The sequence below is a fragment of the Mauremys reevesii genome, linkage group 9 (assembly GCF_016161935.1).
Source record: "Mauremys reevesii isolate NIE-2019 linkage group 9, ASM1616193v1, whole genome shotgun sequence".
NCBI classification, from domain to species: Eukaryota; Metazoa; Chordata; order Testudines; family Geoemydidae; genus Mauremys; species Mauremys reevesii.
The window spans coordinates 10,349,746-10,365,545 of NC_052631.1; the positions used below are offsets into that span (position 1 = coordinate 10,349,746).

A 15,800-nucleotide genomic window follows, 5' to 3' on the forward strand; every position below is an offset into this window, starting at 1 on the left:
AATTTCTCGGCCATCATTTTTTAAATCACTTTTATATAGTGTCTTTTATGTGGGATCTAAAAGTGTTTACAAAGGGAGGTAAATATTTTCCTTATTTCCCAAACAGAAAGATTGAGGATTGTAAGTGACTTGCCCAAAGTCACACAGCTAGTCAGTAGAAAGGTTGGGAATAGAGCCCAAGTCTCTTGATGCCAGTCTCCTGCTTTAACAACTAGGCAAATATCTCTTTACTATCCCCCATCCTAAGCTGAACAAGAAATTATCATTTGTCCAATATGGAAATATGTCATCTGGTATTGTAAGGAATCTGTAATTGCATACCTACAGACATACAGAATCTCTTTAAGCTGGAGTGGTAGAGGTCTTGGCTTTTGAAGGCAAAGATCCTATGTCTGACCCTCCACTGCTGCATTTGTTCAAGATAGCTGGTCACTACATTGTCTGTATATTTAGAGATGGTTATAATAGCCAGTTAGAACAGCCAAGTCATTTTTTATGAGAGGACCTACCCATCAGGAATAAAGTAGTGGAGAAAACTCTGGTCTTTATTGGTGACCCAGTAAGTGAACAATTCTTACAAGCATTCTGAGAATCGCCATTAACAGTCTCTTGTAGTGGAGCTTTTAATCTCCTGCAGACCAGAAATGGTACACATATACCAGTTAGTTGATTACACTGTGGTAAAGGGATATTAGAAAGTTACAAGAAAGCACAGACTTCTTTGTTGCCTTCATAATAAGAGAATTAATTCAAAATAGGTGTTATAATCTTTAGTTCTGACCTCCTAATATCGGTCTTGTAGTGAGTGGTTAAATCTAACTAGGAAGCTAGCAAACACTCAACAGCTGAGTTGGCAGGGTTTTATTCACCCTTCTGCGAACCACACCCCACGCAATAGGAAATTAGAGTGATTTAGTGTGACTAAAGCTTAACTCCTCACCCAGAGCGCAGACTGTATGTTTTTCCTTTGACAATTACGCAGCTAATTAGTACTTGCCTGTAATTTGATTTGGGGTTGTTGCCTGCTGTTGCTTATTCTCATTTAGCAGTGGCAATATTAAGAAATGATCAGCAGGGGGCATCTTGTGCAGCTGTAGGACTTAAATGCCAAAGCTTTAAAATTTGGGGCTTGGGGGAGGTATATTACAGAGCTCCCTGTGATGCGAGGGATCTGAAATTTGTCCACTTTAAGCAATAGTGTGAGAGAAGTTGTGGGGGTGGGAAGAGGACCAGATGTCTGGGGTTGGGGAGGACTGGGAACAAATAAGCCTACCCTGACAGCAGTAGCAGTACTGCTTTCATGGCTGGCTCCCTGTGTATATTCAAACTACTGTGGTAGCAGCAAGAAATAGCCTATAAAATGGTACAAGACAAAAACATATATTTTCTTAAACATCTCAATCAATGTGCTCACTTTCTTCCATCAATCAGTGCTGAATTTCAAGACCGTCTAAGTAAAATTGAAAAACTAAGATGCAGATATGAAATTCTTACCATCGTCATGATGCCTCCTGAAGGAGAAGAGGAGAAAACTCAGACGTACTATGTCATTAAGGTAGTTGAGTTACTTTACTGTTGGAATGCTTTTAATCAACTAAAAACTTTTCCATTATCATCATAAGTGTTGGTTTAAACTATAGCTGCCCCTATTCTACTCCAGTTTCAACTCCCTCATCTCCAAGACAAACACCTTGACCTCCCACCTGTTGCCTCTGTTGGAGAAAGGTCTTAGCTGCATTCTTTCCTGATGTCTTGGGGAGATGACTCTTTGCTCCTTACCTCTATTCCCAGAGTGCAGGATCTTCTAACCAGTCTGCTCTTCTGAATGGCATGTGGAGTATCAGGTCCTTGGCCCAAAATGCCTTGCAAGACATCCTGCAGTTTACTCTCATGCTCCTTCAGCTATACTCAATTTGGAATAGGATTTAAACAAAATAACTGTGGTACAGATTTCAGCTGCCTACTACTTCAGAGCTAGATTTCAGTAAAACTGTAGTTTAGGCCCCAGTCCTGCAAGCTGCTCTACTTGGATGAAACCTGGTGCTCACGCAGTGCACCACTGACTTAATTTTAATTTGTTTCAAAAATTTGAAATGAACTTACCAGTCTGGTCAATCTGTTTTATAGGTCACAGAAGATGTTATAGCCACTCTGTTGAAATCCCTATCCGAAAGGAGTAATCAGTGTTCTCTTTTAGTTTTAAATTTGTATAATCCAAGAACAGCCTTATAGTTAGAGTGCTTTGGACAATTTAGCTCACCATATGGTTTTCAAACCTAGAAGAAGCAGAACTTGAACCCCTGTGCCCACATAGAACTCCAGGGAAATCAACTCTGCATAGGTGCTCATGACAAGATCAGGCTCTAAGATTCCTTGTAAGAGTATAGAAAAAGATTTTGTTCTTAACATCAAGTATTCTTCTGTTATTGTCATATTAGTATGTTTCAGTAGGACCCATGCAGCCCAGAGTCAGCCATCACAATATGTCTGTTTGATTATTTCTCTCTTAGATCTCTGTTTTTATTTTTAGGCTGCCCAGGAAAAGGAGGACCTTCAGCGTGAAGGTGATGATTTGGATGCAAAGATCCGCAAAGCTGAAAAAGAAGTCATAGCCCTGCAAAATACCATGCATGTGCTTAATAACTGCAACAGCAATTACCGGAACTCTTTTAAAACAGTGACAGAGACAAGTATGTAAAATGAACATTGTTATTACTTGTGTGTTTAGAGATTAAAGCATAAACCAGGGACACTGGAATGAAGCAATGATACTAAAGGGCTGTACTTACTGAATAAATTAGCTACAGAACACACTGATAGTAGCAGAAGAATGAATAATTTTGAATGTTGCTGCCAGTTCACCAGGGCAGAGTAGGTGCAGGAAAAAGATGCTATTAAAGTTCAAGTTTTTTATTTTTATGCAAATTCTTAAGCCTAAGTAAGTAAGGGTTGTGAAAACTCTCAAGTACAGCGGAACCACAGTAGGGAGGCATAAAGTGTTGTAGAGAGACTGCACAAAGTGCCTCCACTGAAAGCCCATTCACCAGTGATAGGAGGAATGGCCAATAGGTCCGCAAGTACTTGAATCCAGTGGCAGCACAGCAAGGCAGAGTGGTTGTGAGACACTGGTGAAGGCAGGTCCCTTATCGACAGTATTGTTTGTTTCCTGTTTGCATTATAGGGCAGTGCTGGTATCTGGTAAAAAGGTGAGTTGAGGATTGCGCCACTGTTTGTGTACTGCGTAGACAACTTTAAACAAGTTGAATCCCCACTGTACAGTTTGTGGAATCCTGTGGGACTTTATGTTTGCCTTTTGTTGAGAACTCATTGCAAATTTACAGCTTTCACAAGCTGCTTTTACAATCAGTCTTCTTTGTTTAGTCTTAATAATGATGATGCATAAACAATGATATCAATAACTGCGTGAAGACAGGGCTGCTTGTTAAACTTTTGCGCCCTCTGCTGGCTTTACAGCAATGGATCTTAAATCCTTATCCTTGATAAACCAGTCACTTTTTTCCTTGTTTTTAGGTGACTAGTTTGTGGAGTATTCCGTGTCATTTTATAATCAATTAAAAGTAGGTACTGTGGGCACTTTAGGACACAGACTTCCTGTAAAGACGTCCTTTTTGGTTGTTCTTTTAACATTTCATATATACATTTTATAGTACATCAAATATAGTACAGTATTTATTTTTTAGTTATATAGTTGAGTAACAAAATTGTAAGTCTCCTAAAATACCTGTGATAATAATTCTACTGGAAAGTTCTGGAGGCTTCTCACAGAAGCACTGTAGATAACATTAGAATGTTTAAGGCTTCCCCTTGCCCTGGTCGATGCTTTAATTAATGACCTAAATAATCAAACAGAGATTAAAGTGTTTCATAGGGTGCTTCAACTTTGTATCACCAACTATACTTCCTTTTTTGAGTTACAAATACATCTATTGTTCAACAATTGATCATCGCAAGATCAGGCATGTGAGTTGCTAAATGTACTGCCCAGTTTAGTATAATGCAGTTGCAGATCCTCAAGGCTGCCTGGCAGAAGACTTCCATTACCCTAGATATGGCCATAAATGATGTCTCTGTGTATTGTACCTGAATACATTTTGGTGCACTTATTTTAAAATGCAGCAATAGTCTGTCTTTGGGATGAAAATCTAATATCCTAAACATGTTAGTGTGCACACCTTATACAACGTTTAAACTCTAACTCAGAGTGTTTGATATTGTAGGTGAGGAGTATAAAGAAAAGCTGCAGTTAGAAGAAGAGAAAAGAGCTGCTGATGAAAAATACAGATACAAGCGAAGACAGACCAAGGAGCTTCAAGAAGACCTTCAGGTAATGGGCACATGAGATTGCCATTTGTATAGGCGAAGCCATTGTTTTCCTTAGTGCAGCCAATTTTTTCTCCCTCATGGATTAAGAAGTATTCTGGGAATATTTTTTCCTCACTTTCCTTTGTGAATTTTCTGCACCCCCTTTCCTACTGCTAATGGACAATAGATAAAATTTTCAAAAGTGTCAAACTCATAGAAGAGACCAAGTCCCATTTTCAAAATGACATAGGCACTTACAAACTTAGGTGTCATTGATTTTCAACACAACTTAAGCTCTCAAATCATTTAGGTACCTCTGAATATTTGACCCAGGATTTGTCATTCTTACTACATATGAAGTCTATGTATACGTAAACTACAGATAGTGATTTATGTAGTTATTCATCCGTTATCCAGCCACCCTGGAAGAAAGACAGGTAGCAATTGGTGTGCTTTAATTAGGCTGCAACTTTATTCACTTAAAATACCTGGGAGTACTTGGCAATAGACTGTATAGTGAAGGTCAACCTTTCCTTAGTCATTTCCATGTAATCCCCAACCTAGTCCCAGCCATCTCATTGCTGGGACCCCACAACCCTTCCCTTATGTGAGTTAAGGAGGGGACTGGCTCTCTGCTGTATGCGATGTAGGCGCTCCAAACTCCAATTCCTCAGCTCCCTTAACAGATGCTTTCTTTCAAATCCTCTTCAGATCCATTTTATCTGATAACCATATTCCTTCCATAATGAGTACCTGCACTGGACATCTCCCACAAACATGAGTTTTTTGTACTAAGTTATGATACTATAATCTATCTCCCCTGCCCTACCCCACCAGTTCCAAGACCTGCTGCGGGGAAGCTGGATGCCTTCTGCACTGGACATCTCCCACAAAGAGGTGCCAGCAATTTAGTTTGGCTGCTTCCCATTTCCCAATGCATTCTCACATATTTACAGAGTCCTTCATTAATATTGGACAAAAATATGTCCTCACCCCCCACCCCTTTACATCTTCCCAAAATTGTTTGCTAGCAAGAACAATAATTGCACATGGTGCCTAGTCCCAGGCCATCAGCTGGTCCCACAGCCCATTCCACCTTCAGAATCTAGGCACAGCTGTGAACCTCCAGATGACTGGAAAGCCTGCTTATGTGCCCAGTATACAATACTGTCCCCACAGATACACAGCATTAGTCACTTGGCCCGTTTGCTTGGTTCTGAAATTAGAAACACAGGAAAATTAGCCCGGATTCTCTACGTGGGGTCTTGTGTACATCTTGTATGCATTTGAGCGCCACTGCCTAATTGCCTGATTTGCTGTGGCCTCCTAGCCCTAGTCAAGCCGCAGCTGTTGTGATTCCAATCCAGAATAAGTGGGAACACACTTCATGTTCCGGGAGCTCCCACTTTGTGAGCCCCATTCTGAAAACTGCAACAAATTGATATGTTGTGAGGGGCCTGCCATCCCTATGACAGTCCTTAATGCCCCTGCTGGGCAAATCCTAATCTTACCACCCTCCTATAGCATTATGGACTCCCCTGGCCCCCAGTCTATTTTTGAGATCCTTAGGGTCAAGAGGACAGATCACTCCTTCACACCAAAGCTCTTCGCAAAGTATCCCTCGCTGACCCAGTCACTAGTTTACTGACCCTAAAAGCTTAAAAAAAAAAATAGTGACCAGGAATGCTGCCTTGAATAAGGCTGCCTCCTATTTGCTTCTACATATTTGGTTGAGAATGTGCCACAAATCCCTAAGTGTCTGAACAGTAATGGGGATCCTCAGAGGGACCTGCCTTACGACTACCCAACTAAAAATTTTTGGACTAAGACCCTGCTAGAAGGATCCATGTAACCTCACAGCCTACTGGCAAACATAAGACAAGAAAAGCAACTAGTGGACATATATGACACTGGCCCATGGGTTGCCACCGACACCATGTACTGAAATATCTGGGCCTCTGGAATTGACCATAGCATAGACAGGGCCAGAGTCCTATGAAATTGTTAAACCTGTGCTCTTACACCCTAAATGTTTGCAGCACTGCCGATATTTGTACCACCTCGAGAGTAGGGATGTAGAAGGTTAAATGGTTAACCGGTAAGCATGAGGCTTACCATAAACCAGACGTTAACCGTTTACCCTGGCGGCTGGCGAGCCATGTTGGGCTGGCAGGCCAGAAGAATCCTAGCCCAGGCCGCCCAGCTGAAGCAGCCCCGGCCATAGTAGCCCCAGCCCCACCAGGCCCTCAGGACACCAGCCCCGGCTGCCCCACCTAAGTGATTTCAGTTAACTGATATTTTAATCGTTTAACTGGTTAACTTTTTTAACTGATATTTACATCCCTACTTGAGAGCCCTCATATGCCAAGGTTCCAAACTAGCTGTGCTGTCCCCCACCCCTAATCACAAGCGTTCCCACGCTGTGGGGCATGAAAGTACAACCAACACCCCCTGACTACTATGCAGTATGGAGAAGTCCAGGTAACCTCCCCCTCCAGGCCCCCATTCCTGCAAGGGGCCAACCACTCACTATGGCATGGTATGGGAAGCAGTCAACCCTGCCCAGCCCCTACAAGGAGACATTTCTTTTTCCTCTTCTGGCTCAGGCTGTTGCTGCTGGTGGGGGTTACCCCTCCTCCCACACCCATTCCCACATGTGAATGGGAGAGAGAGACTTCAGCTAGGTCCGCAACCCCTGATCCCTTAAGGGGGTCACCCTTAACTCCCCCTCCAACAAGAGGAAAACAACCACCTGGCTTTGGGGTGCTGCTTCTGCCCCTTCTGACTCATTCTCATAGGGACCCATTGGTCACTGAGGCTCCTGGAGACCTCCAGTGCCACATGGTGGAGCCCTGCAGTCCCATGTAAGTAGGAGGCAGAGAAGCTTGCTGCACTTACAGCAGCTGTTGTTGGGTGATTGAGAGCCTGCTGTCCCCTCCTTATTGCTCAAGGGTGTTTCTCCTTTCTCCTCTGCCTCCCAGACCCTGGCTTTGCACCCCCTTCACCACACCTGCCTGGGAGTATGCGATCTCTGCACTCTTCCCCTTTTGTGGTTTGGGGCATCTTTGCTTCCAAGCATGTCGACTAAAGGCCCCATCTGCTGCTCCAGCCTGCTTACTTTTGCTGCTGTGAGCCTCATCCATGTAAAAACAGGCATCTCTGAGGCTACATGGGCTATAAATACCCCACCCCTTCCAGTCAGCAGGGCCATACCTCCCATGCCCACACCTGATCCAGCTGCTTCCTGCTCTTCCCTGTAAGCTTTCTCCCCACTTATCCCTCTGCCCCATTATAGGGAAGCCCTTAAAAAGAAAGAGACAGTAACCTCCTTTCTTCCAACCAGCTGGACAAGGACTCCATCCCTTTGAGCTTGCGTTAAGCATGTTATGTACAGCTGATTAACGGATCATGCAAGTGAGACAACTGATGGTAGGGGTTGTCTGATCATAGTTCTAACACATTTTAAGGATGGAGGTTCTAGTTAGAGGTTCAGATTTTTAAAATTGACAGTCAATGGAATTTTGACTCCTAAATCAGGTATCACAACACCGAGGTGAAACCCTTAAACACCTTTAAAAATCTGAGCCACAAGCAACAAGAGTAAAAAATTCTGAGTTGTGATCGAGAGCCTAATACAAAATGTTAAGCGTAATAAACTACTGAAAAGGCATTGATCACTGTATTTACTACTTAACATTCACATACTTTTTAAACTAATAACATTGTTCTTTGATGTTCAGGTTTGATCTGTACTTATTCTTTCAGAGTATGGAAAACACTTTAGAAATCATGATAAGAGAGGAGGCTGTCTACCAAGAAAAAACAAATCAGAAGCAAGCTCAGGTTTTGCAGCTGAACAAAGAAATAGATCAACAGAAGCCAAAGTTAGAAAGAGTCATGACACAGGTTGGTTTAATAAACAAGTGACAACTCTTATTTTATTGGTTTGAGTTATAGTTTGAGTATAGTAAAAATGCAACAAACTTAAATTATAAGTCTGTTACTAACAGTGTTTGGCCTTTCATAAAAGGTATTTAAACTTTCACAATATTAAACTTTGTTAAATTATATTTACCTGTTACTTTATGCCAAAAGTGTTTCAGACTATCCAAAGAAGTCCGATCTTTAAAGAAAAGTAAAATGAAAACGCAGGAGGAAGAAGACATTGACTTCCGTGAGCTGAAAGACTACAGCAGAACCATTGACAAAGTGTTGGTTGATGTATTAGAAGCAAACCCTGATTTAACTCAACCCTTTCAAACATACTTCCAACAGGTAGCATCTCTAGTTGACTTTAACTGTTATTGAAAATGCTGACACTGTTATAGATAGTAAAATTGGTAGTGTACGTGTCATATATCCCACTTGCAAAGACCAATAGTAGATCTCTTTTCTCTTCTAGTCCTGTTTAGAACTTCCTACAGCTGCTTCCATAGGTAGTCATTACAGTTCTAGATCACCTTCACAAAGCTCAGTGGCCTCTGTCAGGTGAGTGTTTAAAAAAAAAGTTAATACTGTACATTGTTATTCCTTGTACAGTAACTCCTCACTTAAAGTCATCCCGGTTAATGTTGTTATGTTGCTGATCAGTTAGGCAACATGCTCGTTTAAAGTTGTGTAATGCTCCCTTCTAACGTCGTTTGGTAGCCGCCTGCTTTGTCTACTGCTTGCAGGAAGAACAGTCTGTTGTAGCTAGCTGGTGGGGGCTTGGTATCAGGGTGGACCAGCAGCCCCCCTATCAGCTCCCCGCTCCCCTAAGTTCCCTGTGCAGCAGCTGCCCAGCAGGCTAGCAATTGCAGCTGTCCCTCCCGCCATGGCCATGTGCTGCTCCTGCTCTCTACCTTGGAGCTGCTCCCCGAGACTCCTGCTTGCTGTGCGGGGGAGGGAGGGCAGGAAGAGGGGGGCTAATGTCAGGGTGTCTCCCTCCCCCGTGCTCCTGCACCCCGCTTACCACATCTTCCATAAAGCAGCGGGGACATACCAGGGCTCAGGATGGAGGAAGCTTGCAGCAGCTGTGGTCTCAGCAAGCTGATCTAATTAACAAGGCAGTGTACTTAAAGGGGAAATGCGCGTATCTCCGTCATTCCTGCTGCCTTGTAGAGTGAGAGAGTTAACCCTTGAGGGCTCAGCCAATTGCTAGTTCATCATTTAGCAGTAAGGGAAATATCCCACCTTCTGACTCCTCCACCTCAACCAAGCTTCACGATCATCATCACTGTGTACAGTATTAAATTGTTTAAAACTTACTTTTGTGTGTGTGTGTATATGTATGTATATATATATATATATATATATACGCACACACGTCTTTTTTCTGGTGAAAAAAATTTCTCTGGAACTTAACCCCTTCATTTACATTAATTCCTATGGGGAAATTGGATTCGCTTAACATAGTTTCACTTAAAGTTGCATTTTTCAGGAACATAACTACAATGTTAAGTGAGGAGTTACTGTACTCCCACACCCTGATTTCTTCTTTTGTCCCTTCTTGTTCATCTCTGTTGGCTAGGAAAAGCTTCACTATATAGATTCTCCTCAAGTCTTCTGTTAGATTCTTCTAGCAAACACAACCTATGTCACTTTAGATGTGTGGACAAGTCCTGTGCCTCTGTCTTGTCTAGTCTAGTCCATTCCACTTCAAATCAGGACAATAATTTCAGACTTTCTTGGTAGCAGTACTCTGAAATTGCTTATTATTCATTTTTCCCACTCCTCATATTCCTACTTTGCTCTTTCAGTAGAGCACAGTTCACTTTTAGATTTCAAATTGATTGAGGACCCAGCTCTTCTCCTTGCAGCTGGGATTATTGCACCTGCAGTCTTCTGGACTATTAGTCTTAAACTCAGTTCCCAATACATATAAAGATTTTTTATTTTAAAAAAGCTTGTTCTAGGGGCTGATTAACAAACCAAAGTACCTCCTCTTGTGTTACAAAGGAAATGTACTCTACCTGCGATGTTACAAATATTCTGGCTTGAGTCAAGTCTTCAACTATGACCAGACCACTTTCTTCTAGGTGTCTTTGGTCAGTAGTACAAGATCCTAGATGAGGATTTCTAGAGTATCAGGAAAAAGAACAGGAGTACTTGTGGCACCTTAGAGACTAACAAATTTATTTGAGCATAAGCTTTCGTGGGCTACAGCCCACTTCATCGGATGCATGCAGTGGAAAATACAGTAGGAAGATGCACCCATTTTTGTGTGTGTGTGTGTGTGTAAGTGAATGAGCTTCTGATATGATGATGCACTGCACATCTACCAATGTGGTACATGCCATCGTATGCCAGCAATGCCCCTCTGCCATGTACATTGGCCAAACTGGACCATGCAAAAGAATAAATGGACACAAATCAGACATCAAGAATTCTAACATTCAAAAACCAGTCAGAGAACACGTCAGCCTCCCTGGTCACTTGATTACAGACCTCAAAGTCGCAATACGCCAACAAAAAAATTTCAAAAACAGATTCCAATGAGAAACTGCCGAATTGGAATTAATTTGCAAACTGGACACCATTAAATTAGGATGGGTTATTACACAAAGTAAAACCTATTTCCCCTGTTATTCACACCTTGTCAACTGTTGGAAATGGGCCATCCTGATTACCACTACAAAAGTTTTTTTTCTCCTGCTGATACTAGCCCACCTTAATTGATCACTCTCATTATAGCTGGTATGGCAACACCCATTTTTTCACGTCCTCTGCGTATATATCTTCCTACTGTATTTTCCACTCAATGCATCCAATGAAGTGGGTTTTAGCCCATGAAAGCTTATGCTCAAATAAATTTGTTAGTCTCTAAGCTGCCACAGTACTCCTCGTTCTTTTTGCTGATACAGACCAACACGGCTATGACTCTGAAGCCTGTCACCATGTAGAGTATCAGGGGCAAACATTTAACATCTTGCCCACATAGTTTGAAGAAGCTAGTTCCTTCCTTGCTCAGTTTCTCCCTCCCCCGATCACTGATACCCCAGTTTGACTGTTACTGGGGATCAGACTCCAAACTTTTAAGATCATACATGCATATGCTATTAATACACTGTAAGATGAGGTGCATTAGTCTTACAAAGTGCTCAGGTGATCACTTAACTTGTACTATCAACTACACTGTTTTCCCTTACTAATCAAGAGGGTTCTGTCTACATTCTAACTTTATGATAACTTTGTTTTGCTTTTTAGATCAACCAGGAGCACCATAGGTTCAGCTTCTGGCCAAGCATCCCCACTTAAAATTATAGATCTGAGTTTATCGTTCAGTTCACCAGCAGCAACAGCAAGTGCTGGTTCACGGCCTTCCAGTGCAGCTAGTAGCTCCAGTAGTCTTCATAGCAGAAAGAGCCTGAAATAATATTTTGAACTCCACTACAGCTGACTCACATCACACTGGTGCTTCTGAATTGGTAAAATTGCTTTAATGCACATTTCCTTATTTAGAAAGATCTTCTGTTTGTTAGAAACATTTACTAGACTGAAGTATATATTTTAATTTAGTGGCTAAGAAAACGTATGTTGTTAACAAGCAATGTGTCAAATGATCAAATTGGCAGAAAGACTGTTTAACAAATAAAACTTTAAATGAAATTGTGTCTAACTTGTTTAATTACTGCTGTTATGACTAAAGGACTTTTGGGAAATCCTCAATGTCAGTGATTTAAATTCTTACTTGGCACGAGATCAGTATATATTTCTAGGGACACGTAACTAGTCTTCCTACTTTCCCCTCTAACACATCACTGATTACAGTGAGTTGAACACCCGCTGCAATACTGATTTATGGTCATGGTCAAAGAAAACAGTCTTCAAGTAAGCATTATATCTTAATGTTAGATAATTACAAGTAGACTAGATTTCTTCTTGCAAAATTTGGGAGGAAGGTGGGGGAAAATGAGTTTGAATAAAGTCAACTTTCAAAGTTTCCACTATTTCATTAAATATAATCTGTTACACAACAAATGGGTTATATTTGAAACTTTGTTAAAACTCTGGAATAAGTTATACCATTTTTCGTCCTCTAAATGACACTATAATCATGACAAACAAGGTGGGTGAGGTACAGTAACTCACTTAAAGTTGTCCTGGTTAACGTTTCGTTGCTGATCAGAGATCATGCTCCTTTAAAGTTGTGAAATGCTCCCTTAATGCTGCCTGTTTTGGCCACTGCTTGCAGAAAGAGCAGCCGGTTGGAGCTAGCTGGTGGGGGCTTGGAAGCAGGGTGGACCGGCAGCCCCTTGCTCCCTTAAGTTACCTGTGCAGCAGCCACCCGGCAGGCTATCAATTGCCATCAGTTCATCTGTCCCTCCCCCCACTGCCATGTGCTGCTCTTGCCCTCTGCCTTGGAGGTGCTCCTGGGAGCCTCCTGCTTGCTGTGCGAGGGAGAAGGGGGGGCTAATGTCAGGGTGTCCCCCTCCCCCCTGCTCCTGTCCCCCGCTTACTCCATCTCTATAGAGCGGGCGGGGGGGGGGGACCGGACACACGACAGGACACAGGACCAAAGGAGATTGCTGGCAGCAGCTGCTGTCTCAACTTGCTGATCTATTTAAAAGGCAGCATACTTAAAGGGGCAATGCGCATCTCTCTCACACAGAGTGTCTCTGTCTCCCATGCTGTCTCCCCTCCCTCCATTTGTGCTGCCTTGTAGAGTGAGGCTACATTAACAACGTGTCAACCCTTGAGGGCTCAGCCAAATGCTAGTTCATCATTTAGCAGTAAGGCATTCCCTGGAAAATATCCCACCCTCTGACTTCACCATCATCACTGCTGTGTACAGTATTATTTTGTTTAAAACTGTGTGTGTGTGTGTGTGTGTGTGTGTACACACACACACACAAGTTATATAAAAAAATTAAAAAAATCTTGTCTGGTGAAAAAATTTCCTGTAGCACCCCCCACCCCTTTGCCTTGGGGATTAGGAAATAACAGGAGTAAAACCCCCTGCCCCTCAGTTCTCTTGGAACCTCTTCTATCACTCCAAGCCAGGAGCGACTGTACCTCCTGCAGAAGGAGCTGCTCGTGAGAGGGGTCCCTGAAGAGGGATGGGGTGGGAAGGGGGGAACGAAACAAATTGCAGACCGTATCCACTTTCCACTGTGTGTAGGACCCAGCAGTCTGAAGTTATGTGGGACCATGCAGGAAGGAAATAGGAGAGGCGGTTGGAGAAAGGTGGGAAAGGATCCTGTAAGGAGACTGGTGCTCCACCCTCGAGCACACCTTCAAAAGTTTTGCTTGGGCCCTGCCCGTGGTTTGGGAGGGGGCCCTGATTCTGGCCCATCTGAGGGCCAGACCTCCTTCTACCACCCCAGCCACGTCTTCTGGAGAAGTCCTGTCTGGGCCAAGGGTTATGGTAGGTGCATTGCAGTTGGGGCCGGAAGGGCCTATGCTGCGTCACCAGGGCACAATGGCCCAGTTATCCGTTAGACTCTGCAGTCTAGAGTCAGTTTTGTCCGAGAATAACCCCTGGCCATCAAAGGGCAGGTCCTGAATTGTTTGCTGCAATTCCCGAGGAAGACCAGACACCTGCAGCCACGAGATGCGGCGCATAGCTATGCCAGAGGCTAGAGTCCTTGCCGCTGAGTCTGTTGCATCTATCGAAGCCTGCAAGGAGGTCCTGGCTACTTTCTTGTCCTCCTATAGCAAGGCCCCAAACTCCTCCCTGGACTCCTGAGGAACCAGTTCCTTGAACTTCCCCATCGAGTTCCAGTTGTTATAATTTCAACAGCTCAAGAGAGCTTGCTGGTTAGCCACCCGAAGTTGTAGACTGCCAGAGTAAATCCAGGTGCCTAGCGTCCTTGGATGTAGGGGCGAGGACTTGTTGACCGTGCCTTGCCCTCTCATTGACTGACTGTACAACAAGGGAGCACGGTTGGGGGTGAATGTACAAGTATTCATAGTCTTTGGAGGGAACTAAGTATTTCCCCTCAACCCCCTTGGCTGTGGGAGGTATAGACGCCGGTGACTGCCAGATTATAGTGGCATTAGCTTGGATGGTCTGGATGAATGGCAAGGCTATGCGTGTGGGGGCATTGGCAGACAAGATGTCCACCACCAGATCCTCAACCTCCACCACCTCCTGCACTGAGGTTCATGTTTTGTGCCACCCTACGCAGCAAGTCTTGGTGCACACGGAGGTCTATAGGTGGTGGGCCAGAGGAGGTTGTGCCCGCAACTGCCTCGTCAGGCAACGAAGAGGATGACAGCCCCAGGACTAATGGTTCCTGGGGCAAGTCTTGCTGAGGAAGGTCCAGCAGTCCCAGGTTCTCCATACTAGGAGCATGTGCCTGAGTTGGCTGCAGGGCCGCCGTCTCTGCATCCCCCGGGGGAGGGGGCGGCTGACCATGGTATCCGGGACTTGGGGTTCTGAATGAGCAGAACGAGAAGCCCTAGAGAGGATGCCTTGGGCCTAGTGGTATGCCCAAGGGGTCCAGAAAGACCATTGCAGTGGTCCCTGAGCAGGATCCTGTTCCCCGTCCTGCCATTGACCCTCTCTGTCCACATCCTGGTCATGGGCGGGGTAGCCACTCTCCACCTGGGGTGACCTCTAGTTAGGGCGGGAAGGCCAAGGTGGGGCTGACTGGTTGTGCTGTGTTGCACTATCCCACATCGATGGACCATGTCATAGAGACGGAGGTCGGCGCCAAGACCTGAACCGGGACTGCGATCTGGACCGGGACCGACAATCATACCGGTACCAGGAGGGCGATCTGGATACGGATGAAGATCCCCAGGCGGAATGGCGCCAGGACCTACTCTGAAGATCAGTGCCAGGAGCTTGACCGGTACCAACCGTACTGGGAAGGGGATCTTCGAGGTGGAGCAGTGCCACGAGTACGACCAGCACCGAGATGATGATTGGTGCTGGGACTGTGAGCGGTGCCGTGCACAGGACCAGCATCTAGATCGGGACTGCGATCTGGAGCGGTGCCGAGACATCCCAGTCTGCAATGGAGAGCGCATGATAGTGGGCTTCCCTATCGATGGGACAGACTGCACTGGCAGTGCCAGAGGCTGCGAGGTCCTGACTCAGTGAGTGCGATTAAGTCGCGGGCCGTAGAGAAGGTCTCCGAGGTAGATGGTAGACTGAGCTTGACCACGGTGCGCACCGGGGAACTCATATGCACCGGACTCAATGGCACCTGCAGCACTGAAATCGATGGTGCCGGAGTTGGAGCCTTCGCGAGGCGGTCCAGTATGGGACGTTGCTCCAAGGGGGTCACAGGCAGTGCCTGTGACTGGGCAGGAGCAGCAGGTTGCTTGCGCTGCTTCTCAGACCCCGGAGATAGCGAGCAGTGCTGTGCTGGCCACGGTACCGGAGACATCCGGTGCCGGGAGTCTTTGCCGGGTGCCGAGTTGTTCCAGTGTCAGAGGTGAGCTTCAGGCCGACGGCACCGGGTCTCCGCTTGGGCCCAATGGCACCAGGCTAAGTGCCACTTCCATGAGGAGCTGCCTCAAACGAAAGTCCCCCTCCTTTTTTGTCC

The 15,800-nt window shown here is 44.7% G+C and overlaps 1 protein-coding gene across 1 annotated transcript in view; it reads left to right on the forward strand.

Moving 5' to 3' along the window:
- Window positions 1-11,910, forward strand: part of CCDC39 (coiled-coil domain containing 39) — a 31,900-nt gene extending 19,990 nt beyond the window's left edge. The window contains exons 14-20 of the mRNA XM_039488421.1: window positions 1,432-1,555; window positions 2,531-2,690; window positions 4,239-4,345; window positions 8,089-8,229; window positions 8,419-8,598; window positions 8,726-8,811; window positions 11,509-11,910. Of these exons, the coding sequence (XP_039344355.1) occupies window positions 1,432-1,555; window positions 2,531-2,690; window positions 4,239-4,345; window positions 8,089-8,229; window positions 8,419-8,598; window positions 8,726-8,811; window positions 11,509-11,677 (967 nt within the window). The 3' untranslated portion in view covers window positions 11,678-11,910. The remainder of the gene's footprint in view (window positions 1-1,431; window positions 1,556-2,530; window positions 2,691-4,238; window positions 4,346-8,088; window positions 8,230-8,418; window positions 8,599-8,725; window positions 8,812-11,508) is intronic.
- Window positions 11,911-15,800: the final 3,890 nt, after the last annotated feature.